This window comes from Macaca mulatta, chromosome 11 (assembly GCF_049350105.2).
Source record: "Macaca mulatta isolate MMU2019108-1 chromosome 11, T2T-MMU8v2.0, whole genome shotgun sequence".
Taxonomy (NCBI): domain Eukaryota; kingdom Metazoa; phylum Chordata; class Mammalia; order Primates; family Cercopithecidae; genus Macaca; species Macaca mulatta.
Genome location: NC_133416.1, coordinates 132,854,965 through 132,881,841, shown reverse-complemented (window position 1 = coordinate 132,881,841; position 26,877 = coordinate 132,854,965). Strand labels below are relative to the sequence as shown.

At 44.5% G+C, this 26,877-nt stretch overlaps 1 protein-coding gene across 8 annotated transcripts in view; it reads right to left on the bottom strand.

The window, feature by feature from the left end:
- TMEM132B (transmembrane protein 132B) overlaps positions 1 to 26,877 on the bottom strand; it is a 507,637-nt gene that overhangs the window by 228,419 nt on the left and 252,341 nt on the right. For all 8 annotated transcript variants that reach the window (XM_077955780.1, XM_077955786.1, XM_077955787.1 and 5 more), the window contains one exon: positions 15,786 to 15,932. In XM_077955780.1, the coding sequence (XP_077811906.1) occupies positions 15,786 to 15,932 (147 nt within the window). The remainder of the gene's footprint in view (positions 1 to 15,785; positions 15,933 to 26,877) is intronic.

Below are 26,877 nucleotides of genomic sequence, written 5' to 3'. Positions count from 1 at the left end.
AAGGAGGTGGACACTGCAGTAAAGTCACCAGAGGTTTCCAGAGCAGAATCCAGGTCTCAGAGTCCCCAGGCTTCAGACTGCAAGCCCTAAGAATCCCATGACCAATTGCTGTCCACCCACCACGAGCCTTCTGCATTGCAGATTGTATCTCAAGCCAACCAACCCCTTGTCCCACTTCACCGTTCACTGACTCCCTGTCTACTCACTGAGATCCCCTCTATACACCTCGGAGCACCAAGGACAAGCCAGCTGGCTGCCATCATGGCTACCACCCCAAAGCCGCAATCCTGGAAGGCCGAGCACAGCTTCCTCCCAGTCCTGGGTATTCCTGCCCATAGGAGTAGAGTCAGGGGGAAGAAAAGCGGCCATGGCCCACAGGAAGACCTGGTTTATTTATACTGAGGACATCCACACAAAGCAATCTAGTCCTAAGCATGTCACTCAGTACGATGTCTCGGTCCTTATCCCAGACATTCTCCTGACACTCTCACCTTCTGCCCATGCTCAAAGCCTTCCATAAATCCTTCCCAGGGGGCTGCTGTCTTTCCACCGAAGTACAGTTCACCAGACCATTTGCTTCTCTGCCTGTTTACCATCATTCGGTTACATGCAGCTTTTCTCATCACGTCATCATTAACATGAAGGGGACTCCCCATTACCAAGGCAACAAGCAAAAAGGCAAGTTCCATTTCAATTACAGCTCCTGGATGATGGCAACAGCCCTCACCTGGGCTGCCAGGCTCCACCCTTGCTCCTCCAAGCAGATCTTTCAAAAAATGTAAAGTAGATCACATTATTTCCCTCAAAGCCCTGCAGTAGCTGCTCATCCTATGCAGAATAAAATCCAAAGTCTTTTCAGAGCCTATGAAGTCCTATAAAATTCAGCCCTTGGCACCTTGCTGACCTGGTCCCCGCTGCCCCCTCCCTCACTCCATGCCAGCTCGACCCCTAACCACACCGGGGCCGGCCACCTCAGGGACTCTGGGGAGAGTCTCCTCCCACGTCTCCTCCCCACACTCCCTTCAAGGTTCTGCTCGTCACAGAGGCCCTCCTGACTGCCCTATCTGATGTGGAACCTCCCAGTCACTCCGTCCATTTACCTGCCTTATTTTTCTTGTTCGCTTTTATCACCACCTGACATCATATTCCTTTCTAGAGATGTAAGTTCCAGGAGAGCCAGGACCGACTCACTGGTTTTGTTCCCGACTGATTCTCCAGAACTCAAAACAGCACTCAGAAGGTGGATGGCACTTGATAGACATCTGCTGAACTGAAGCACAGGATGCCAGATGCAGAGATGACCATGGTGGAGACCTGGCTCAAGCTCAGCTAGATCCTGTGATTTCTGTGCCGCCCAGGCCTTCAACCTACCAACCTGGCTCCACCTTCCCTGGGAGCCTTTGCAGCTGCTCTTCCCTCTGCCTAGAAAGTCCTTCCCCAGGTCACTGAGTGGCTGGCTTCTCCTCATTCCTCCCATCTCAGAGCCAACAGCATTTCCCTGGACCGGGATTCCTGCCCACACTATCTCCAGTAGCCCCAGGCCCCTCTATCACATGACCCTGTTTTAGCTCCCTGCAGATTTCACATCATGATCCACATGAGCTACCGTGAAACTCTGATCAACGATGTGACATCTAGCTCTCCAGTGTGCCGACAGCCCTGGCCAGTGCGCTCACCTGACAACCCCATAGGTACGGTCCAATCTGTTAGGGGGTGGAAGGGAAATTTACAAGAGGGCAGGTGTGCCTAAACAAATCATCCTGCATTATTCATTCATTTAGTAATATTTTATGAAGGATATGTGTCAGGCACAGTCAGGCACGGTACAGTGCTGGGTAACAGTGATTCACTGTGGAAGGAAACACAGTCCCTTAACTCCCAGAGCTCAAGGACTCGTTGCAATTCACATCAGAAATTAAAGTGGAGCTGCAAGAAGAATTCCAAATACATCTGTAGATACTTCACCCTTAAGGAGGGAGCATAACTCCCCAACCTTCAGTGTGGGCTGCACGCACTGTGCCCTCCTTGCAAAGAGCACAGTGTGGAAAGGGGGGAAGCAGGGAAAAGTAACTTTACAGTGGAGAAACCTGGCAACACAACATCAGGCAGGCCACCAAGGTCGACAGTCATAAATCATGTTGGTAGCATGTACCCTGCCTGATATATGATGAAAACAGCACCTTACCTCTGTGGCCTACCTCCCAAAAACCTATAACCTCAGTTTAGTTACGTTAAAAAAAAAATCGGACAAGTTTCAATAAAGGGGCATTCAATACAATCCCTGACCAGTGTTCCTCAAGACCATCTGTCAAGGTCATCTAAAACAAGGAAAAGCTGAGAAACTGTCACAGCCAAGAGAAGCCTCAGGAGACATGATGACTAAGTGTCATGTGGGATCCTGGAACAGAAAGAGGACATTAGGGCTGGACGTGGTGGCTGATGACTGAAATCCCAGCACTTTGGGAGGCCGAGGCAGGTGGATCACGTGAGATCAGAGGTTTCAAAACGCCAGGCCAACATGGTAAAACCCCATCTCTACAAAAAATACTATATATATATATATATATATATCTCCAGGCATGGCAGTGCATGCCTGTAGTCCCAGTGACTTAGGAGGCTGAGGCAGGAGGATTGCTTGAACCTAGGAGGCGGAGGTTGCAGTGAGCTGAGATCGTGCCACTGCGTTCCAGCCTGTGAGACAGAGTGAGACTCCCTTTCAAAACAAAAAAGAAAGAGGACATTAGGAAAAAATTAAGGAAATCTGAATAAACTATGGACTCCAGTTAATGACAACATTATCAGTATTGGTTCATTAATTGTAACAAATATACCATACTAATGGTAGGGGAAACTGGGTATGGAGTGAAAGGGAAGCTTACACAAGAAATTCCTGTAGTATATGCCCAATTTTTCTGTAAATCTATAACCATTCTGAAAAATAAAGTCTATTATTTTTAAAGGAGGATCATGTGATAAGACAGAGGAATATCTTCAGGGGTGAAGACTGCACACCCCTTCTGCACACACCAGCAGGTTGCCTAACTAGCCACACTCAGGTACAGGCTGCAAACCGCTCACAGTCAACATAGCATGGGACCACGTGTGCCTGTACCTGTGAAAAGCAACGCAGGATGTTGGCCACATATCAAATAAAATGTCATTTCAAAAGACACAGAAGGTTTCTTCTCACCCAAAAGGAGAACAATAACTGGGCACACTAGCTTTTATCTAGATTTAAAGGCATGGTGTATGAGTTGAGCTTGGTTGAGGCAGGCTGAGTTAAATGAATACTTTCAAATCATGGAGAATTTCCTCTAGGAAACGGAGAAAAAGGAAGAGGGAGGGTGGGGGGCAGAGGCAACCACTCAAACGTTCATTTGATTGCTTTTGTAAAAGATTTGCAGCAGATCTCAGGAAGGCTTCATAATAACATATATAATAATGATATAATAATATGATATGTCATAATAATAGTGATATAATGGCAATAAATACATCAAAATAATAAATGAGTGAATAAATAAATAAATGCATAAAAAATAATGGCATAAGAATAAAGCGATTTCACGGAGAGGCCCAGGTTTCTAAAAAATACCAATATAAAAGGCCAAATAAAGGGTCATTTACAGCTGGGTGCAGTGGCTTACACCCGTAATCCTCATACTTTGGGAGGCTGAGGCAGGAGGATCACTTGAGCTCAGCAGGTTGAGACCAGCATGGGCAACATAGCAAGACCCTGTATCCACAAAAATAATTGAAAAATTTGCCAGGTATGATGGTACATGCCTGTAGTCCCAGCTACTTGGGAGGCTGAGGTGGATCACTGAGCCCAGAAGATAGAAGTTCAGTGAGCCATGGCCATGCCACTGCACTCCAATCTGGGTAACAGAGAGAGAACTTCTTTCTTAAGAAAAAAAGTAATTTCCATTAGCATCTACTTGGCTAGGTACCCTTGGTTTGTTTCTTCAACACCCCATCAGAAATCTGATGTAAAGGCTCTGGTTTTAAATTATCATGCTAGCAGACCTACGGAAAGAAAGACTCCAGTTCCCTCTGGTTCAATTTTTGCCTGTATAAGGAAATTGTGAAAGTTAAATCCTACAGTAGAAATAAAATCTGCACTTGGTAACAAAGGTCATGTTGGAATCTCAATGACATTTGGAGTTTCTAAGAGAAACTCTATCCTCTATTTCCATTCCACAAAGGACCTACAGTGCATGAACCTGGCAATGTGGTGAATAAGGCCCAGGTTCTCGTAATCTCAAGCAATGTAGCTGAAATCAGGAATCTGAGGGAGCTACCAAAATCATACCAAAGTGCTGACTTTTGGCAAAGTTTCTCTTTGGCCCCATCCACTTCTTGTTTTTAGATTACTCTGATACTGAGAAAAGAGCGTTGGACTTAAAACATTCAACATATACTTGTTGAGAGGCTACTCTGCCAGGCACTGTTCTGGAGTCTTGAAGCATGGGTTCAAATCCCAGGTCCACCAGTCCTAGTTACGTGGCTATGGGCCCTTAACATCTCTGACCCTCAGTCTCCGCATCTGTAAGGTTGCTAAGAGCGGTACCTTCTTCACTGACTATTTTGATAATTAAAGGGCATAATATAGAGTATAGGACCTAGCACACAGTAGTGCTCAATAAACATTGTATCAGGAAAGTCTGCTTCCAATAAATCCTGAAAACTCCTCCCACACTGGCATCTTTGCATAGACTGCTCAAAGAGGCCCCCAACCAGATGCACCCTCACATACTCTAGGATTGTCCAGCCCCACTATCAAGCCTTACCTGTGCCACATCAAATTTTTGCATTTAAGAGCATTTTGCAAGATGAATATAATACAGTGTTAATATTACATACAGATTGGTTTAATAGGTCATCTTCCCAGAAATGTGTATTTCTAAACACTTTTAAACTCTTACTCATGCTTTAGGGACCAATTTAAAAGTTACCTCCTCTGAGAAGCCTTTTTAGATTCTCTCCATACAGAACCCATTGTGTTCTCTTTGTTCCATCAAACTTGGTCTCTTGTCCTATGACTGTGGGGAGCGCTGCCTACCGGTTCAGTTCACTGTCTCAGCATCTGACTCTTGGACTAGGGTTTCCAGTATCTCGAGCTCTGATTCTCAAAACGACTGTAACAGCCCGTCCAATTGCTTTGATTTGCTGAGAAAGGTAACAGGACCACTAGGTCATGATGAAAGCTGTTTCAAGAAGACTAGACTAGCAGCTGGATGGATTAGTGGGGAAAGACCTGGTCAGAAAGACCTTGAGGTGGCCACACAGACATTCCAGGAATGAGCTGTGTGAACCTGCATGTCACCAGGGACATAGCCCTCAGCCAGCGAGAACCTCCTGGTCATCAGGAAGACTCAGGGGCCAAAATTAAGACTTTTCTTTTTGTTTTACAACCACACCAGAACACCCAAGTATGTTTTTTTCTGCTCTAAATCAGCCATCTTGAGAATTAGAACTTTAGAACGTTTTAGTCATCCAAAGGCAGTCACTTGAAATCTATGAATGTATTATGGAACTGGTATCACTACTCAAAATGTATATTTAATCATGAGAATGAAAAGACAAGTCACAGAATAAAAAAAGTTGCAAAACATATAACAAAAAAAGAACAACGCAACTTAAAAAATGAGCAAAAGACCTGAACAGACACCTGACCAAAGATGATATATAGATGGCAATAAGCACATGAAAAGATACTCAGCATCATGTATCACTGGGCAGCTGCAAATTTTTTAAAACAAGGATACCACCACACAACTATGAGAATGGCTAAAATCCAAAATACTGATAACAGTAAATGTTAGCAAGGATGTGAAGACACAGGAAGTCTCATTCACTGCTGGTTGGAATGAAAAATGCTACACCCGCTTTGGAAGACGGTCTAGCAGTTTCTTACACAACTAAACATATTCTTATCATATGATCCAGCAATTGCGCTCCTTGGCACTTATCCAAATCAGTTGAAACCGTACATCTACAGAAAAACCCGAATCTGAATGCTTATAGTAGCATTAATCATAATTGCTGAAACTTGGAAGCAAGCAAGATGTCCCTCAGTAGATGAATGGATAAACTGTGGGCCATCCAGGCAATGGAATGTCATTCAGCGATAGACAGAAATGAGCTATCAAGCCAAGACAAGACAGCGAGGAAACTGAAACGCATATTGCCAAGTGAAAGAAGCCAATCTGAAAAGAGTACATACTGCATGAGTACAACTATACAACATTCTGGAAAAGGCAAAACTATGGAGACAGTAAAAAGGTCAGTGGTTGCCAGGAGTTCGGGGAGAAGGAGGGAGATGATAGGTAGAGCACAGGGGGTGGTTTTAGGGTAGTGAAGATATCCTGTGTGATACTGTAATGGTACATAAATGTCATACATTAGCAAAACCTATAACACTAGGAGTGAACCCCAATATGTAGTGTGGACTTTAGTAAGTAATAATATATCAATATTGACTAATTAAATGTAACAAATGTGCCACACTAATGCAAGATGGTAATAATAGGGGAACTGGAGGGGTAAAGGGTAATGTGGCAATTTGCTATATTTTGTTTCCACTCAATTCTATAAACCTAAAACTGCTCCCATCAAAGAAGTCTATTACATTTTTTTAATGTATAATTGAAAACTCTTTGTACAAGTCAGGATAGATTATGTTATGCTGTGGTAACAAATAACTTCAATGGCTTAAAACAACCAAGATTTAGTTCTCACTTGCACTACCTGCCCTGGACAGGCCAGCAGGGGGCACTGCAACCCTCTCCTTAACCAAGTGAGTCAGGCACCTCTGAGCCCTGACTTGGTCTCAAACCTATCCTCCACCACCTCCTCCCCATCCTTCAACCCCACCCCATTCCCCGTCCGTGCTGGACTCACATATCCCAATTTTAGGAAGAATCTGCTAAGTCTGTTTAGAGAGAATCCCCCACCCTTGATACCTGGCTGCCTTCAGCAAGAATCCTAAGTAGGCTTAGCAAGAATCCCCCTATCCTTGCTGTCTCCTCTTAGTAATCTGTCATCCGCCTACCCCTCATTCACCCTCCTCCCCTCCTCCTTTCCTTGGCTATAAATCCCCAGTTGTCTCCACTATATTCACAATTGAGTCCCCCTCTACACGGAGGTCTCTTTTCCACTGTTGGAGGAAGAGTCTCTGAATAAAATCTGCCTTTACTGCTTTAACTAGCATCAGCCACTGGTTCTCCCTAACCACTGAGGGGCTCAGGCTGATGAATGGATTTTGGCACAGCCTCTCTGGCATTCCGCTAGGCCTGCTCCATCCTCCTCCATATTAGAGTCTTTGCCTTAAAGAAAACAATGACTACATTTGAAAACGCACAAACCTAAAATCTTGCTAAAGTAACAACACAGTGCAAAATTAAGGCAACCAAGTAGGGAAAAACATTGGCAAACACACACAGGAAAAGTTACTAAATGTAACCATAAATTATGTCAATGCAAATTATGCCCATAAGAAGATAACCATATTTCAACTATCCAATTAATTTTTTTAAGGTAATGCCCACTGTTGGCAAAGGAAGCGAGCACTGGGCACACACAGAGCCCTGTAAACAGGCAGGACAAGCTCACCAAAGCATCCAGAACTTAAAAATGCATCATGTATTTTGACCCACCAGTTCATGTCTAGCTTTCCCTCCTACAGACTTATCTACAAAGATATTTGACAGACATTTTATGCTTCAAAAGAAAAAATATTTTAAAGGAATGTTTAACAAGAAAAAGATACAACCTCATAAAAATGGCCAATAGCAATGTTTAAAAGGGGGAAAAAGTGAAATATGGGAAATGAATAGAATATGCTGCTATAATAGCAATAGAATATTATACATTAAAAATTACAGATTCATTGAAGGGCTCCACAAATCTTGAAATTGTTGGAAAAACTGTTTATGTGTGTGTATTTGCATTTTTCTGGGAAAAGGGTTAACCACTTTGACCAATTTTTTTAAAGGGTTTGATAATCATCATTATAATTAAATACTCAATGACATGAAAAGATGTTACTGTATATTTATTCTTTATTATTACAGAAAACAACAGCTTTCAAAGCTAAATGAGCAAGTCTAATATGCACAGAAATAACATATTTCTGTATATAGATGTGAACACATAGAATACCAATATACTCCAAATATTAACAGTTATTACCCTTTCAATCATAGGTTTGGAGATTACTTTTATCCTCTCCATTCTACCCAATTGTATTTTCTAAATTTTCTACAATTGAACCATCTATTACTTTTGAAGTAAGAAACCTTTTGTTATACTTATGATGAAACTGGCCGGCAGCATAAATTCAAAGTGCTTCCCACTGGTTAGAAAAAATAAGCGGAGTGTTTTTAAATGTTTCTTTTTTCTTTTCTTCTGCAGTCCTTGGCTTTTTGAAGGGGTCAGGGAGGAGTCCTCCATTTCTTATAGGACTCTGTTGCCACTTTCTAGCATGAATAAAAACAAACAAAAACAAACCTGCCTCCTCTCTGTTAAGTGTGGCTCTCCCTACAGGCAGGTGCCCTGTGCACGATGCATTTCCCTACATGGGGGATATGATCGACATGGGATCCTGGCTTTGAACTCCTGAAGTAGCCGGTACTCAGAGGTCTCCAAGTGTCCAGTGGCAAATGCGACTGTAAATCTAAGAATTGTGTATCTCAAATCCATTGCTTTCAAATCCTAAAATCGTTTAAGTATTGTTATCTTCTCCCAGGGCTTAAACGAATTTTCATTCATTCATGTCTCCCAGGAATTCTCAGCCCGGGCTGCACATTAAAATCACCTGGATGCTTTTCTTCAAAGGCCAATGCTTGTAGCCTACCAGGGTAAGGGCTGGGGAATCTGCATCCGGGACTGTCTGCACTTTGTAAAGACTCCCAGGTGATTGATGGGCATCCAGGACTGGGCCGCCTCAACCTGCTTATTCAACAGGTATTCTTTACGCCCCGGACTAGTCTCCTGGGGCTGCTGTTATAAATCCTCACAGACTTGTTGGCTTAAAACAACAGAGACTTATTCTTTCACACTTCCGGCAGCCGGAGATCCAAAGCCAATATGTCAAAAGAAATATGCTCCTGCCAAGGGCTCCAGAGGACAATCAGTGCCTCGCCTCCCAGCTTTTGGTGGCTCCAAGCGCTCCTTGGTTTCCACAGCCATGGCTGTATCACTCACATCCCTGCCTCTGTCACCACGTGGCCGTTTCCTCTGTGTGTCTCTTAAAACAACACCAGTCATTGGATTTAGGGTCCACTCAGCCAATCCAGGATGATCTCATCTCAAGATCCTTATAACTTAATGACCTCTGCAAAGATGCTTTTTCCAAGTAAGGTCACATTCACAAGTTCTGGGGATGAGGACATGGACATGTCTTTTGAGGGGCCACTCTTTGACCACCTACCTCTCCTATTTCCACATGCCAGAGGGCCTGCTGGTGCTGTGGGCACTGCTTTTAGTGAGTTTTCGGTCCCGTGGGAACGAGAAAGCTGAAAGCTGTTTGGGCAACAGCAGGAGGATGCGACCACAGCTCACAGCACAGGCACCTTGCCACGCCTTCTGAGGAGCCCAGGTGGCGGTTTAAGCGTGGACTCTAAAGTCGGACTGCTTTGACCACATACCGGCTCTGAGGCCTCAGGAAATCATTTAACTGTCTCAATTTACACAACTGTTAAATGGGAATAATAATAATAACATCCCATATCCACTTCGCAGGGTTCTAATAGTTCTGATTTTTAAAATTATATTCACCTAAAAGACATAACATAGTGCCTGGCACCTAACAAGAGTCATATGGTTTTTCAATAGATTTTTTAAATAAAATGAGAAATGGACAAACAGAATCACACAAAATTGTCCTCAAAGACATATGAACATGTTCTGTGTGTTCTAGCCTTTACCTTTCAACAAAGTATTTTATAGAAGGAGAGAGACTAACACAAATGGGGTCAGGTAAGAAGAACTACTTTTACTTTGTTGAAATAGAGGCAGCTGTTATAATCATTCAACTGTCTCCTTTCTTCTTTTCTTAAACTTGAATAAGAATCCTTCAGCACAATGAAAGATTCAGGCTGGTCCATGTTTTACAAATCCATACAATGACACTTGATACGTAACTGTCTTTTTTTTTTAATTATTTTTTATTATTATACTTTAAGTTCTAGGGTACATGTGCATAACGTGCAGGTTTGTTACATATGTATACTTGTGCCATGTTGCTGTGCTGCACCCATCAACTCGTCAGCACCCATCAACTCGTCATTTACATCAGGTATAACTCCCAATGCAATCCCTCCCCCCTCCCCCCTCCCCATGATAGAGATCACTTGGACTCGGGAAGGGGAACATCACACACCAGGGTAACTGTCTTTTTATGTCAACATTGTTTTTTGTTTGATGGCCAAATGTTAAGTTTCACAAAAAACAATGAATTAGTTCAGTTAATTAAAAGGACGACCTTTCCCTCTGCTAAATGGTTATAATATTTTTCTAGACTAGGGCAGGCAAAGAAAAACTCCTGAAAGATTGGATTTTCCAGATTTTCCAGTATGGTAGCTGACATGGTTTGGCTGTGTCCTCACTCAAATCTCGTATTGAATTATAGCTCCCATATCCAAGAAAAAGCCTTTTTCTGAGGAGAAAATCAAGCTGGCTGTAGAAATTTGCAAACATAATGAGGAATCAAATGTTAATCACCAAGACGATGGGGAAAATGTCTCCAGGGCATGTCACAGACCTTCCTGGCAGCCCCTCCCATCAGAGGCCCAGAAGCCCGAAGGAAAAAATTGTTTCTTTTGTGGGCCTGGCCCAGACCCCCCTGCTGTGTGTGGCCTAGGAACTTGGTGCACTGTGTGTCCCAGTCACTCCAGCCATGACTAAAAGGGGCCAACGTAAAAGTCGGGTCATGGCTTCAGAGGGTGCCAGTCCCAAGCCTTAGCAGCTTACATGTGGTGTTGGGCCACATGTTAAGAATCTAGACCCTCTGCCTAGATTTCAGAGGATGTATGGAAATGCCTGGATGTCCAGGCAGAGGTGTGCTGCAGGGACAGAGCCCTAATGGAGAACCTCTGCTAGGGCAGTATGGAACGGAAATGTGGGGTGGAAACCCCCACACAGAGTCCCCACTGAGGCACTGCCTAGTGAAGCTATGAGAAGAGGGCCACTGTCTATCAGACCCCAGAATGATAGATCCACTGACAGCTTGCACCGTGTGCCTGGAAAAGCTGCAGACGCTCAGCACCAGCCCATGAAAGCAGCCAGGAAGAGGGTTGTATGCTGCAAAGCCACAGACGCAGAGTTGCCCAAGACCATGGGAACCTACCTTTTGCATCAGTGTGACCTGGATGTGAGACACAGAGTCAAAGGAGATCATTTTAGAGCTTTGACTGCCACACTGGATTTCAGACTTCCATGGGGCCTGTAGTTCCTTCATTTTATCCAATTTCTCCCATTTGGAATAGCTGTATTTACCACATGCCTGTACCCTCATTGTATCTAGGAAGTAACTAACTTGCTTTTGATTTTACAGGCTCACAGGCAGAAGGGACTTGCCTTGTCTCAGATGAGACTTTGAACTGTGGACTTCTGAGTTGATGCTGAAATGAGTTAAGACTTTGGGAGATTGTTGGGGAGGCATGACTGGTTTTGAAATGTGAGGACATGAGATTTGGGGAAGGCCAGGGGTGGAATGATATGGTTTGGCTGTGTCCCCACTCAAATCTCATCTTGAATTGTGGCTTCCATATTTTCCACATCATGGGAGGGACCCAGTGGGAGGTAAATGAATCATGGAGGTGGGTTTTTCCCATGCTATTCTTGTGACAGTGAATAAGTCTCATGAGAACTGACAGTTTTATAAAAGGGAGTTCCCTGACACAAGCTCTCTTACTTGCCACCATGTAAGATGTGACTTTGCTCCTTATTTGCCTTCAGCCCTGATTGTGAGGCCTCCCCAGCCATGTGGAACTGTGAGTCAATGAAACCTCTTTCCTTTATAAATTATCCAGTCTTGGGTATGTCTTCATCAGCAGTGTGAGAACGGACTAATACAGTACCCTTCACAGTGAACATCTGGATTGGATCTTGACTTTACCTTGAGTTGGGTTACAGCAAATGGGTGCGCCTGTTTTTTTGAAGAAATCTATTTTAGGGCTGTTGCTTGCCTATCCTCTGAGCTTTTATCTCCCTCTATTCGAGTTTTTAGAAAAGAATGGGCTCTGTCTTGTGGTTTCTGATCACATAAAAAGTTGCAGTTTATTTTCTCTGAGGTTTGGGTCCCAAGAGCCAGACGAGAATCATTCAAAGAACAACCTCATCTCAACCTACCTGGCTGCACGTGGCTTCCATGCAAATAGTCCATCATCCAGCTTTCATTTCCCTTGGTTCAGTGTTATCTGTTCTGAACACTTTCAAATTTGCTTTTTTTTTCTAATCTCCTCTCTCCTCTTTTGGCAACACCACTCTTTATCTTGTGGATTTCATCTTTATTACTCACATTTCCTCACAATGAGTGTTCATTAAAATATTTTAAATTAAGATCTTTACTGCCTTTCTAACCGAGCACGTCGGGTCTTCCCATACAACACATTTCTAATTCTTATCACAGAATTTCAGGCAGTTTGTACATTATATTCTATCAAAAACTCTATTCCACTCAAGGTTGTCACAATTCAGAGATTACAGCTTTCTGCAGGGTGTTTTGTTGAGGATATATTCATATATTCACTTTGTTAGCCGGCAAGCATGGTCCACGAGCCTGTACTTCACACCTCATTTGATATTACAATTCAACAAAGAAAGGGATAAAAAGAAGCAATTATTTATTTAGATGATGGAATGGGTTTTGCGAGATTAGGTAAACATAGATTGTCATGCCAAAGTGACAATCCCTGCCCTTCTTAGGATCCAAGGGAGGTCAGATACTAAATGTGGAGAAAGAGAAGGAGAAAGAGGACACCCTTTCTCCTTTATGAGACGATGTGAGAGTGTCTCATAATTATGTAACTCTGCTTATATAACTACTTTACTTTTTTCCCCTGTAACCTTTTTTTTTTATCTTTTCTAAAGAGAATACAAAACTGATTCTCACAGAACCAAAAAGTAATAACCATGGCCCAGGTTGCTCTTCAATTTAAAACATTACCACTTGGTCAGTCAAATATATCAACAAAATTAATGTCCTAAGCATAGACCATGGATATCACCATTATGTACCCAGACAGTGATTTCTGAGGGCAGGGAGCCAGAAAATCCCATTTGGACTCACAACAGCAGGAGGCATGAGGCTAAGGTAACTGGGGTGGCGCCCACTCCAGCTCCTGTCCCCGTCAGCATCTGCTGCCCACCTACAATCCCTCCCCTATTACCTGCCTAAGCTCTTCCATTAGCGCTGGTCAAAACCCCTGGTTCAGGGCTGGTTATAGTGATTGGTTCAGGGTGGGTGCACAATCTAAGTTATGCCAAACAGAGTCTGTGGTGACCAGCACTGGGACTTGTGCCTGGCCTGTCTGGGGACAGCAGCTTTCTCCCTGAAGTGACCAAGTTAGCAGATGTTTGCTGGGAGCTGCTGGCAGTCATCTTGCCTCCAGGAGGGAAGGGCCTGTCTGAGAAAAAGCCAAACCAGGGAGACAGGTTGCTAAGGATACTGCTTGAGCACCTGACTCTACATTCCTGGTACCAGGCCACCCCCGAACTTCTCCACCTGCAGGGACATAAAGCCACCTGACAAGCCCAGCAACCAAGAGGAAGTCTGCCACTGGGAATACAAACACACAGGGCCCCCAGGCAAAGTAAAGAATCAAGCTACAACCTTTGACAGAAGCCAGCTTCAAAGAGTGTGGCAAACACTGTGAGCCAACCACCCAGCAGGCACCCATTCTCCCATCCTCATTCCCTGGCAACAGAGACCATTTCCCACTACAAAGCCTGGAAATAATACCAGATACTCATTTTCCAAGGGTGCCCTGCCTCTTGGGCAAAAGCGTGGAACCCACTGCGTATTGATAAGATCTAAAGGGAAGACTTCCATGGATATTGTTGGAAAGGTTTTCTTCCCTGGTAAAAAGGGACACATGAAGAGAGACCCACTCCCCACCCCTTTCCAGTCTTTAGATATCGCTGGGTGAGTCTGTGATGCCTGGAACAGCTGCAGCCGTCTTGTGACCATGAGGAACACAAGCTGGAGAGTGACAGTCAGGGCACTGGGTCCACTGGAGTGGGAAGACAGAAAACACCCAGGAGACACCGTTGTGCTGCTGGATTCACCATCCATGGCACCATCTACCTCTCAATTTCTTTTATGTGAGATGATAAAACCCTGCTGCAGTAGCCACTTTTAGGTAAATATTCTATGACTTGCAACTGAAAGCACCTAAGCAAATGTAAAAATCCTAGGCTCCCTAGAAACTTTAACAACCCGGAATTTAGGAGTGTCTGGCAGGCAGATACAAATCTGCAGGGAAACCACGGGTCAAGCGGGGTTGCGGGCTGAAAACTCTGTGGATAAATGTAGAGAATGATGACCGGAACGTAGAGTTTACAGTAAGAGGCATCCAGATCACTTGGTCAGTGATTCCTAATGGAAGGCTTTGGACCACTCCGTCTGAGTCACTTCTCTCCCTCTGAAAGAGATCTTCAAAAGCCAGCAGAAGAGAGTTCTAGCTGAGGTTGGCTGGGGTCACCCAAGAAGAGACAGCACTTGCCAGCAACTCATTGGAAAAGACCCTCCATTTCTCATGCTCCCCTCTGCCCAGACCCTCATTCATTCACGGAAGGCCTCCCCCATTCCTAACGCTGCAGGCCTTGAAGAGTTTAAAGACTAGGGAAGAAAGAGAACTGGTTGTGACAATATATGGTGATAAGCGGCAGACTCGGAAGGGGCTCATGTGCTAAGCTGAGGAGTCTGAGCCCCCTCCCAGGAGAAGTAGGAGCCAGAGGTTTTAAAGCAGGAGGCCACATGTCCAGCAAAACTTGTTAGCCCTCCCAGTGAAGCAATCTCATAGAAGACTGGTGTTCAATGAAACAAGAAGAAAATAGAGGCAATGGGACTGTGTAGGGAAGGCGGTTGCAACACAGGTGACAGCTCTTTCTACCTGCCGGGTGTCCTGATATGAGGTGACACGTGATCACCTCTCTCTGGGTCCAGGTGAGTTCAGCCCTGTAAAGCCCAAGGTTGGTGTCTGAATGGGAGAAGACAGGCTGCCTTCCAGCAATGCCAAGTTCATTCAAATTAAGATTCTGAGGCCATGTGCCAATTCCCAAGTGTGATATCAGCAAAATGACTATATTTAAGCACTAAGGGACAAATGCCCGATAGCTAAAGCTACCCTTGGTTTACTCATTACTAAGTACATTTTCCCCTTGCCTCTTAAATCATTTTTATTTCCCCCATTTCCTTCTTCAACTCTTCGCTGCAAACAATAACAATAGTAATAATAAAGATAAAAATTTAAAATGCGGTTACCAAACTCGACGCTGTGACAGATGTGAACTCTGGTGATTTTTGAGACTGCCGACCTAATTAGGTCATTTATGTGTGAAGAGCATCAAGGATAGAAGCCTCGATACCGTGGCATATCTCAGTAATGGAGCCATTCAGAAGCGGCGCGGCTGAGCTACGCTGATGAGCGCAAAGGAAACCATTGCCCATTAAATGCAGAGGCATCGCTTTATCCACACGCGCATTATTTTGCTATCAGCTCCGGCAGCCGCTCCCCTCCTCCCCGCTGCCGAGGTGCTTTGGGGATCTCCACGCTTACCTGCTCTGCGTGTCCGGGCGATGGCCCATGCAGGTGAGGGTGGCCGACGTCTGAGTGCTGCCATTATCAATTTCCTCCTGGACTGCCCATTGGTCCTCACTGCTGACTCTCACTGCCATTATCTTCACACCTGCTGCCGCCTTAATTCTGTGGGGTGGGAAAACAATGATACTATATATAATAAAACCATTTTAGTTTGAAACAGGTAATAAAATATGGCACTAGAGCAGATCACCGGGAAAGTATGCGTAACGTCGCCCCCTTCCTCTGGGAGATGTGGGGAAGGGTGGTGGCAAGTGACTTTCCTTTAAAAACGAAGTGTCTTGTAATTTTTACAAGTGCCTGGAAGTAGGAGCCCCAGCTTTTGCCATGTGCGTTAATTTTCTGTTTAATCAGTGTGCTGGGAACCAGATCACTTGCTGCTCCAGGGACCCCAGCAAGATGCAAATGAGACAGATGCCTCGGGGCAAGAGAGATGGATCTGCAAGGCCTGTTCTTCACCTGGAGATGGAGAAGAGTCTTTAAGACGCGGGGTGGGCTGTACAAGGCCAGAAGATCGCACAGCCCAGGGGATGGAAGAGGAGGCCATTGCACTGGGCACTCTGGGAGCAGGAATGGACAGGAGCACCCAGTCCTCAGGTGTCTGAAGAACAAACGTGGCATTCAGGCGGGACAACGGGACCAGGTGCTGCCTGGCACAATGTTCACAGAACACAGTTCCACCAGGAAGAATCAAAGACCCAAGTGTGTTGCCATTGAGAAAAGGCCAAGGAGAGCTCACAGTCTGGGTTTCTTTCTTTTTGTACACTGCTCCTGAAATGATCCTCACATAGCTACTAACCAGAAAACATCTCCTCGATAACAGCAGGGAGTCCATGGACAACATCCATGTTCTCCCAGAGCAACCTGGGGGCTTGGCCCAATGCTGTGTATGCATCTGGAGGGTCAAGGATGAAGGCAGGCCGTGGGGTGCCCACTGCTTACTATGCCTTCACTGAACACAGGTATCACCACAAGGGCCTGCTGGGACTTCTGGGGATGTGAACTAATGCTGTGAACTAATGCTGCAGAGGTCAGTGCATGCTGGGCTGGGAAGGTGACCAGCTCCCTTCTGCTTCCCAGAAGCCTGTGGACCCACAAGAAAAGGCCCCAGTGAGACCCTGGGCAGCCTCTCCCACGAACAAAAAAGGGATACCAAAGGCAGCCAAATATTATATGGAGGAGTTAGAGGAGTGTCAGCAAAGACAGGTGCATTAAGCCAGACATCCCAGCACCACCAAGAAATGATTGATGGGAAGCAAAGATTCCCTCCAAGATTAATTAATCAAATCCACACATAGCAGCAGGTCTAGGACACTATTTAAAAACAAGTGAATGAAAGCGAAAAGACAACCTACAGAATGGGAGAAAATATATGCAAACTGTCTATCTGATAAGGGCCTAGCATTCAGCGTATATAAAGTACTCCTACAAAATCACAACAAAAGCAAATAACATAATGAAAAACTCGGCAAAGGTCTTGACTAGACATTTCTCCAAAGTTATATAATCGGCCAATAAACACATGAAAATATCCTCAACAACATCATTAGTCATCAGGGAAATGCAAATCAAAACCACAATGACATACCAATTCATACCCATTGGAATGGCTACAATAAAAAAGACAGATACTAAATGCTGGTGAGGATGTAGAGAAATTGGAACCCTCATTCTCTGCTCTTGGGAACGTAAAATGGTACAACCACTGTGGAAAACAGTTTTCCAGTTTCTCCAAAAGTTAAACATAGAATTACCATACGGCCTAGCAATTCCACTCCTAGGTATATACCTAAATGAATTGAAAACAGGCACTCAAATAAACACTTGTAGACTCATGTTCACAGCAGCACTGTGGGCAATACCTAAAAGGCTGAAACAACTCAATGCCCATCTATGATGGATGGATAAATAAAATGTGGTCTATCCATACAATGGAATATTATTCAGCCATAAAAAGAGATGAAGTTCTGACACGTGCCATGTGATGAACCTCGATAACGTGATGCTGAGTGAAAGAAGCCAGACACAAAAGGCCACATAGTAAATGACTGCATTCAGATGAAACATACAGAAAGTAAATCCATAGACAGAAAGCAGACTGGTGGTTTCCAGGGACTGGGGAAAAGTGAGGCCGGGGGAAATGGGGAGTAGCTGCCTAGCTAACGGGTACCCAGTTTCCTTCTGGGATGACGACAGTGTTTTGGAAGTAAACAAAGATGGTGGTCCAACAGCACTGTGAATGTATTAAATGTCAGTGAAATGGCTAATTTTATGTGATGTAAATTTTACCTCAATACAAAAAAGAAAATGGGTGGGAAAAAACCACAGGTGAAAAATGACCCCTCCCAGGAATGACTGAAACTTTAAAAAAATAGAATGTATCAAAATCAAATCAAAACACCTATAAGGCCCAAGGAAGGCGGCCTCTCATGGCAGAATTCAAGCAGGAGAGAGATTCTCAAACCTGAGGAAAGCCCCAACTTTACCCCCCACCGTAAGGAACCCTGAGGCTGTAGAATTAGGGGATTCAAATGTCTGCTCATCTCATTGAAGAAAATGGAATGTTTCTGCCTCCCTTTCTCCCCTTCCTGTAGGTCTTTACACAGACTCTAAGACATCCTTCTGCTTGCTCCTGCACATGCCAAAAAGTCACTGCAATGCCTGCAATTCCCGGAGACTCAGATGCCATGCCTTGCCTTGACTTGATCATTCTTCTGCTGAATTCTGGGGTCCAAATCTGCTACTTACAAAGCTTTCTTTCTTGCTGTCATGATGTTCCAGGAATTAATTTATACAAACCACAAATAGAGGCATCCTGTTCTGTCCCTGCCCCCAACCATCCCATCTTGTTACCAAAGGGGCAACTGCAGAGAATGTTCCAGAGTCGTATCTAGAGAAACAGAGTCCCTTCCGCTGTCCACACACCGCCTCCTTCCTATCGGTACTTGCTACCATAATAGCTTTTCTCACTCTCCCACAGAGTTCTTTCACCAAGCAGCCGTGCGGCCAGGCCTGTCACCGTTGTCCTCAACGCCCAGATGAACAAATCAGACCCTCCCACCTGACAACGCATGACCGGCTGAAGGTCACACAGCTGGTTCTGGCAGAGCCAGGATTCGAAACCAGATCCCCTCACTCCAAATCCTACTCCTTTCTCTCATGCACCGGTCCATTAACAGAAGATTTCTTTTATGACCCACATTGCATCATTTATTGCCTGACAAATGCCTCAATAGTTAAGTCTGGAGACAATAATGTCTCACATTTTAGCTCCTTAATTGAGCCCTCATTGCAGGCCCCTCTCCCTTCAGTCTTGGGGATACAACACGTACTCACTCAAGGATCTTCTGTGAGATTTTTGTTCCTTCTTTTATTCTGACCCAGAACTAAGACACAGGTCCCCTCGTCCTCAGGGGCTTCCTCACTCATCAGCTCTGAGCTGATTCATGGGATTCCGTGCACAGTGCATCTTCCACTGGGCTTCTGGCTCTGGTTTATCCCGACAGAGACTCTCACAGTGGGCCAACTCTTCCTCAGAGTCTGAGAAGCAGAGGGTCCAGTGCGGGGAGACAGTCCAAGTCTTCCACAGAGCATTTCCTAGCATGGGGGGTGCCCTGGCAGGGGCTGAGGAAACACAGTGCTTGCCATTAATTTGTACTCACTGGTCCTTAACAGGTCCAGGGGACCCGAGGAAGGCAGGGAGGCAGGACTTGGGACAAGCTGACCGTTGCCTGATAAGAATGTCTTTGTTTACCTGGGGCCTTGTTAAAAAAAAAAGCTCTAGACACCAAGCTTGGGTGAGCTCCCCCGGTTGGCAGCACTCTGTGCCTGTTGTTGAACATCAGCTCTGGGAGAAGCGAATGCTGTCCACACGACTCCACTGGGAAAGGTCAACTGGGAGCTTGCCCCTGGACCTCTACTGGATCCTACTCTATGCACTGCTTCCCTTGGCTGAACTTAGTGTGCATCCTTTCACCGGAATAAACAATATTTATAAGTACAACAGCTTTTCTGAGTTCTCTGGAACCTGAGGGTGGTCTTGGGGACCCTCCAGACTTGCAGATGACATCAGAAGTGAGGGTGGTCTTGAGACCTTCCCAGCTTTTCAGCGGGTGGGTCAAGTCTTTCACTGTCTGCCATGGGCGGGGGCTGGAGAAGGAAGCGTGCAATTAGAACTCATGCCATCAAGGCTGTGAAATATTTTTATACCCCATATCATGCACCCAGTCCTCCAATGTTTAAAGAGGATTTCTTGACTTTCAGGTATTACGCATGAAGCGCTTGGAAATGCAAAAAGGAGCATGGCTCAGTTCAGAGCAGTGAGTCTCAGATGGTTTTGGCCACAGACTGAGACTGTAGCTCACCTTCCCCCAGTACCCATTTCACAGTAGAAAAAGAACTTGTTCGCAAATGCTGAAATGTCTCGAGCCCCTTCTGGAAGCCAGGCACGGTCCGCCACCTTGCACTGCTAATACACGGACACCTCGTGCAACCCCGTGGGGGTAGTATCGCTTCTGCTTCCATTTTCCACATGAGGAAACTTGATGAGCGTCACTAGACAGGCAAATTGTGTGGGTAAGACCTGGGGAGGGAAGTTTTGCATTCTGCTTTAGCCAGAGGAGATAAAGAAGATTCCTGTTTGGACTGTAGAAGGTACTCACAGTCTACTGGAAATTCACTAGCAAAAGGATCTAGTTAAGCATGTCTACTAACGTTTGAGTTAACCAAACAGCCCACAATGGAAGAACTTAGTTCCTTATTAGTTCAGGAAACTGAACTCTGAACTAATAAATATTCCCAAAAAAGTAAGGAAAGCTACAATTAGAATTCACAACCATCTGATGACAATACTACGAAACACCTTGATGATAATAAACTGTCCTGTCCAAACTCTGGCAGCTGCAAGATGCCAGCAGCCATGTGCATCCTAGCGCCGCTCAGGAATATTGTGGATTATAATAGCTGAGCTTTACTGAGGCCACTCCCCTGAGCCAGACACTTTCCCAGGGGCTTTGCATACATTTTCTCGTGCTTTACCTGTATCAACATATTTAATCCTCTTTACAGCACTATGAGTAGGTCTCATTATCCTAGATTTACAAATGCGAAATCTGTGGCACCAAACAATTAAGGAACAGGAACAAAATCAGAAGGTGAGTCATTGTGGAGGCAGGAGGAGTGCAGGGGTCCTCATTTCTGAGCCTGCCCTTCTGGCCTCTATACCTGACCAGCACAGCACAGGTGTTCACACCAGCCTGCCAGGTTCAGGTCCTGGCTCTGCCATTGACTCCTGCTGCAATACAGAGACTCCTCCTCTCTCAAATGATGAAAAAATAAGTGTCTGTAGGGGGTTGAATAGTGTCCCGCCAGGGATTCATATCCACCCAGAACCTCACAATGTGACCTTATTGTGCCACAGGGTCTTCAGTGATGTAATTACTTAGGAATCTCAAGATGAGACCATCCTGGATTTAGGGTGGGCTGTAAATCCCACCCTAATGGGTGGTGTCTTTATAAGAGACAGACAGGGAACCTAAGAAGGCAGCGATGTGAAGTCAGAGAGAGACAGAGAGAGACTGGAGTTATGCTTCTATAGGCCAAGGAACATGAAGGACTGCCAGCAACAACCAGAAGGTAGGAGAAAAGCATGAGAAGGTTTCTCAACCCTACGGACATATTGATTTGGGACTCTGGCCTCCTAGAACTGTGAGAGAATAAATTTCTGCTGTTTTACGCCATCGCGTTTGTGGCCATTTGCTGTGGCAGCCCCAGGAAGCTAACACAGTGGCCATCTCGTGAGGCTGTTGCAAGGGTTCAGTGAGCTAATACAATATAAAGTGCTGGCACAGATGGAGTGCTACAGGCATGTTTATTACCATTATGTTACGCTGTATCTGTGAATCAAAGAAGGGAGTGAGACAGTCTGTCTAGGAAAGCAGTGGCTTACCTACAAACAAAATAAACTGACAAAATAAAATAAATAAATTCTGATATATTTGCTTTGGAGTGAAACACTGGCCATTCCTCCCTCCCTAGCAGAGCCGGATACACCCAGGAATGAATGTCAGGACGGTGACGGAGAGAGAAGGATTAGGAGCAAGACTCCCAGATTTTAATTCCAGCTGCAAGACGGACTAGCTGTGAGGCCTTGGATAGCCACTGAACTTCTGTGACTCAGTTTCCTTATCTGTAAAATGTGGATAATAACACTGTCTACCTACAGTGTTGCTATTACGAAGATTAAGTGAATTGCTGTATATTAAGTGCTTAGAAGAACACCTGGAACAAACAAGTGGATCAGCGTTAGCTATTATTAATTTCCTAACAATATGCTACTACCATATGGTCTCCAGAGATCAGACACACAAGCATCTAAGCCTCCTACCTTGTGAGATGTCCTTTGGAACTACCTTAAGTCTCCAGCCAGGATTCTAAACACTTCTTCTCCAGATACGATTTCCTGATCCTACTCCTCTTCCTTAGCAGAAAATTCCTCTAACATCCCTAGACAAGGCAAATGTCTCCATTTGCCACAGTAGATCCATTTATTTCATAAGGGCTGCTCTAGAGAACATCCAGTCCTCAATCGTTTGGGCCCAAAGGACATTGCTGTACACCTAACAAATTCTTGGACATGTCATGGCTGTCGCAATTGATTTTTTAAAATCCAGTTCCGGTGCATGTCCATGAAAATGTCCAGAGGCAGGGCCAAATTCAGATGCAACTCACTACAGAGGTTCAAGTGTTACCCCCAGTTCCATTAGGCACTGGACCCTGTTCAGCTCTCATGCATGTGGGCTTTGTTCACCAATAAACTATCTCTCATGGTCGCAGTGTTGCTGCAGCAGCTCCAGATCTCACATCCTCATCCACAGTAAAAAAGCAAAATTCTTTAACTTGGATGAAACATCCCGGAGACAGGTTTTCACTGGCCGAATTAAACTGAGTGCTCAATCTTGAGCCAATCATTATGGCATCTAGGGTAGAGGCACAATGCTCACGGGCTTAGCTGGTCAACAACTATCCCTGCACTAAGGGTGAAGTTAACCCCCTCCTAATCACATGGGAGAGGTTAGCAAGGAGTGGCTTCTGAAAGGAAATTCAAGTTACAACAGAACAAATGAATGCTGGTTATCAAAAACACAAACCTAAAACCAGACTATTGACATGTGCCTCTCTCTTAAACACAAGTTATACAATTGTTTCTAAATCCCAGTCCTTAGTCCAAATCCTTCCTAATTTTAGATTATCTTTGTTAGAACAATTTAAGCCCAGGAACATCTATGTCTTGAATATTCATTAAGTTTGTTTTAGAGAAATATCTTTAGGCTTGGTGATATTCTTAGCACTTGTTATTTAAAAACTACAATATCTAAAACTACGTGGAAAAGATAAATGGTCTCGCCACTGTAATGAGTTTGCGGGATTTGGGCACTGAGCATGGAAAAATATATGACCACAAGGTGGCAGTAGCACACAACGAGTTTTGTTTGGGCAACGCTTTGACAGGTTTACATGAAAGGAGCTCCTCACAGCATGAGACTGTCCAAAGGATGTGGCATGAGGGGCCACCAGCCAGAGGGGAGGAGGGAAAGGGAACTCTGAAGAGAGGAGGATTCACGACAGGGGCTCACATGTCTAGATAATGTCACACAGCAGCACAGTGGGGAGTCTCTGGGTCAGAGAGCTCTAAAGGGCGGTTGCAGCTTGAGTTCTTTTAGAGCTAAAAGGTTTATCTTATTTACAACTAACAGACATTGGACTCAGTTTTGCAGGGTATGCAAAACAGGCAGGCTCCAAATGTCTAAAAATCTGTTTATTTGGGCTATGTTTAAAACAATTGGATGTGTACAAATATGAGTTTGGTGCCAGCAGGCTTTTGAGCTAACAGGTCCCAGCCCACTGTGAAGAAACAAACAACACAGGGGCCAATAAACAGGAACCATTTTCGTCTCACTTACATAATAACGACTGACATACGGAAAAAAAAAAAATTATATGTGTATTTCCATAGGGTCTTCATTATATAAACATTTGCTGTATGAATCCTTGAAATTATGGGATTACATAGGGAAGGATAAATTGGCAGAACAAGAAACTACTCATCAATGACTGGACCCTTCCAGATGTCAGTCCCTTCCCACACATGGCCCTCAGATAACAGCAGCATCTACCCTGCCCACTACTTCAATATCTCTACCATCTTGATTGATCAGATTCTGCTAACTGCCAACTATAAATACAATGCAAAAGCGATGCAAATCCATTACAAAGTGAAACTGCAAATCTTGTAATAGTAGAGGATGGACAAATGCATGCAAAGCTATTGACAAAGAGAATGAAGCCAGGGTCTACAATCACCCCTGAAGATATATTTACCGGCCAGGCATGGTGGCTCATGCCTATAATCCTAACACTTTGAAAGGCCAAGGTGGGCAGATCACCTGAGGTGAGGAGTTCGAGACCAGCCTGGCTAACATGGCGAAACCCTGTCTCTACCAAAAATACAAAAATTAGCCGGGGGTAGTGGTGGATGCCTGTAATCCCACCTACTCCGGAGGCTGAGGCAGGAGAATTGCTTGAACCCAGGTGGTGGAGGTTGCAGTGGGCCAAGATCATACCACTGCACTCCAGCCTGGGTGACAGAGCAAGACTCCATCATAGATATAGATATAGATATAGATATAGATATAGATATAGATATAGATATAGATAGTGAACAAGTGAAGAGGAGAAAAAGCAACGAGGACAATGGGTGCTTCAGAAGACAGCGGATTCAGTAGCCGAGTGTCGTGAAGCTCTTGGGGAAACTGGGGAAGCCCTCGAATATTCCCGCTAAATGGATCCTTTTTGTGATCCTACTGGCAATGTCAAACATGAAATGAAAACTGCAATACTGTACAGTTATAGAAAACTGGAAGAAAAAATGACAAATTACCAACATGCACTCTTGGTTCAAAGTGCACAGATTGGGAATTGCCAACCCCTAATTTTGTTTAATATAAGATAAAACAAACTTTTATTATAATCTTTATTTCATTTCTCAAGGAAGAAAAAAATATCCCAATGAAGTTCTTTGTCATTATTTTCTATGAAATTTTGGTTCCCCTTTTTAGTCAATTAATTTTAATTAGCCAAAAATACTAAAAGAAAATGTCTCCATCACACCCTTCTAGCTTTGAATTGCAATGCTCATAAAAATGTATATTTTATGTGTGTGAAAATATGCTAATATTGTATGTTGGTGGGGAACAGAACACTGGCTTCCCCGTGGTTCCTAAAACAGCACATTCCATCTCATCTCTAAACCTTTCCACTTGCCATTCCCTCTGCCTGGAAGCCTCTCCCACAGACACCACCATGACTCATTCCCTAATCTCCTTGAGATCTGGACAAATGTCACCTCTCAGGGAAGCTTTCCTAGACCACCCAGTCTAAAATGGCAAATCCCTCTTATCCTCAACAACTTCTATTGCTGGTTTCCTGCTTTATTTTTTCTCCTTAGCACTAAACCGTACGCAACGTACACTTTGCTTCTCTTGTTTATTATCTTCTCTCCCACTAGATATAAGCCCAAGGAGAGCAAAGATGCTGCAGTTTCTGTTTCCTGCATTATCCATAGTGCTGAGAACCATGCCTGGCAAATGGGAGGAGCTTAATCAATATTGCTCGAATGAAGGGTCTTTATCTAAGGTGTCATCCATCTCTGGATGTCCCATGAATATGAGACTTCAAGGGTGGAAGATGCTCAGTAAGAGACATCCCCAAAAAATTCCAAGGGCAGGGGAGGGTGTGAAGGCATCAGAACCCTGTGGACCAGAGGCTCTCAAACTTTCAAGCATATCAGAATCACCTGTGCCACTTGTAATGGCACAGAGATCTGGACTCAACCTCTAGAGACTGCGATGCTATAGGTCTGGGGGGGCAGGACCCATAGTGCTGTGTTTTTAAACAAGTTACCCTTCTGATGCAGGGGGTCCTCAGAACACTCTGTGGGCAATACTCTTTGGGACGCACCTCAGACATCACGTTCTGTCAAGCAGAGTCATGCAAAAGAGATTCAACACCCTTTCTGAGATAAGCCCAGCCCTGAGGCACAGGAGCATTTTCAGGGTGTGGTTAAGGAAAACTGTAAAGATACTTTTAATTGGGGTTCTCCCACCAAACCACTTTCCCTGTGATAAATTAACCAAAGAGAGAGAATCTTGCATCTCCCACTAAGCACCTGGAGGCTGGCAACATCAGACTCTACTGAGAGCTCCTTTCAAGCAAAGATTTAAACTTGAACAGGTTACAGGGCAGGGAAAAGAGAGTCCAAGGGATCCAGAGGGCAGGAGCCTGGCCTACCAAGATGACCACAGAGCAGGTGGGGTCTCCAGTCTTGCATGCTCCTGTCCAGGGGGCTGGAAACCCAGATATTTTGGGCCTGTGAGTCAGAACAGGAGCCATCTTGATGGACATACAGACAACTGGTGCTGGAAAAGCACATCCACCAGAGAGAAGTGCTAGAAATCATGAAACTCAGCTACAAGAACAGGACACTTGAAGGGGGATCTGCATGCCAGTGAGAACTTTCCCAGGAAACACGTGCTGATTTCTAGAAGCTATTGCCACTCTCTCGTCTCATTGCTCAGTTTAATCTCTTGTCTAAGAAAGTCAAATACTAAGCAACTTATATGTCTAGCTTTGGACAAATCAGAAATTTCAAATTTTTACAAGAAAAAGAATGATTTTAGTTATTTCAGTGCTTCTACTACAACAGCTGCCTTGATTTCATGTGTTTGTTACCTTTTGAGAGATGGCTAGGTATCAGCAACTGGGAGAGGCGACTTGTAGTCAATGGAGCCCATCAAAGCAAGAGAGAGCTACAGATAAGAATAATCATTGCAGCTACAATTGTAGAAATGTCTGCTCCACCCCATCCAAGGCAGCTCTGAGTATGAAAACAGCAGTAGGTTCATGTATGCAGGAAGCTCCATCTAGCCTGTGAAGCTGATCTGATCCTCAACCCGTTTATCTATGCCTCAATGAGACAGTCATTATGTTGTTT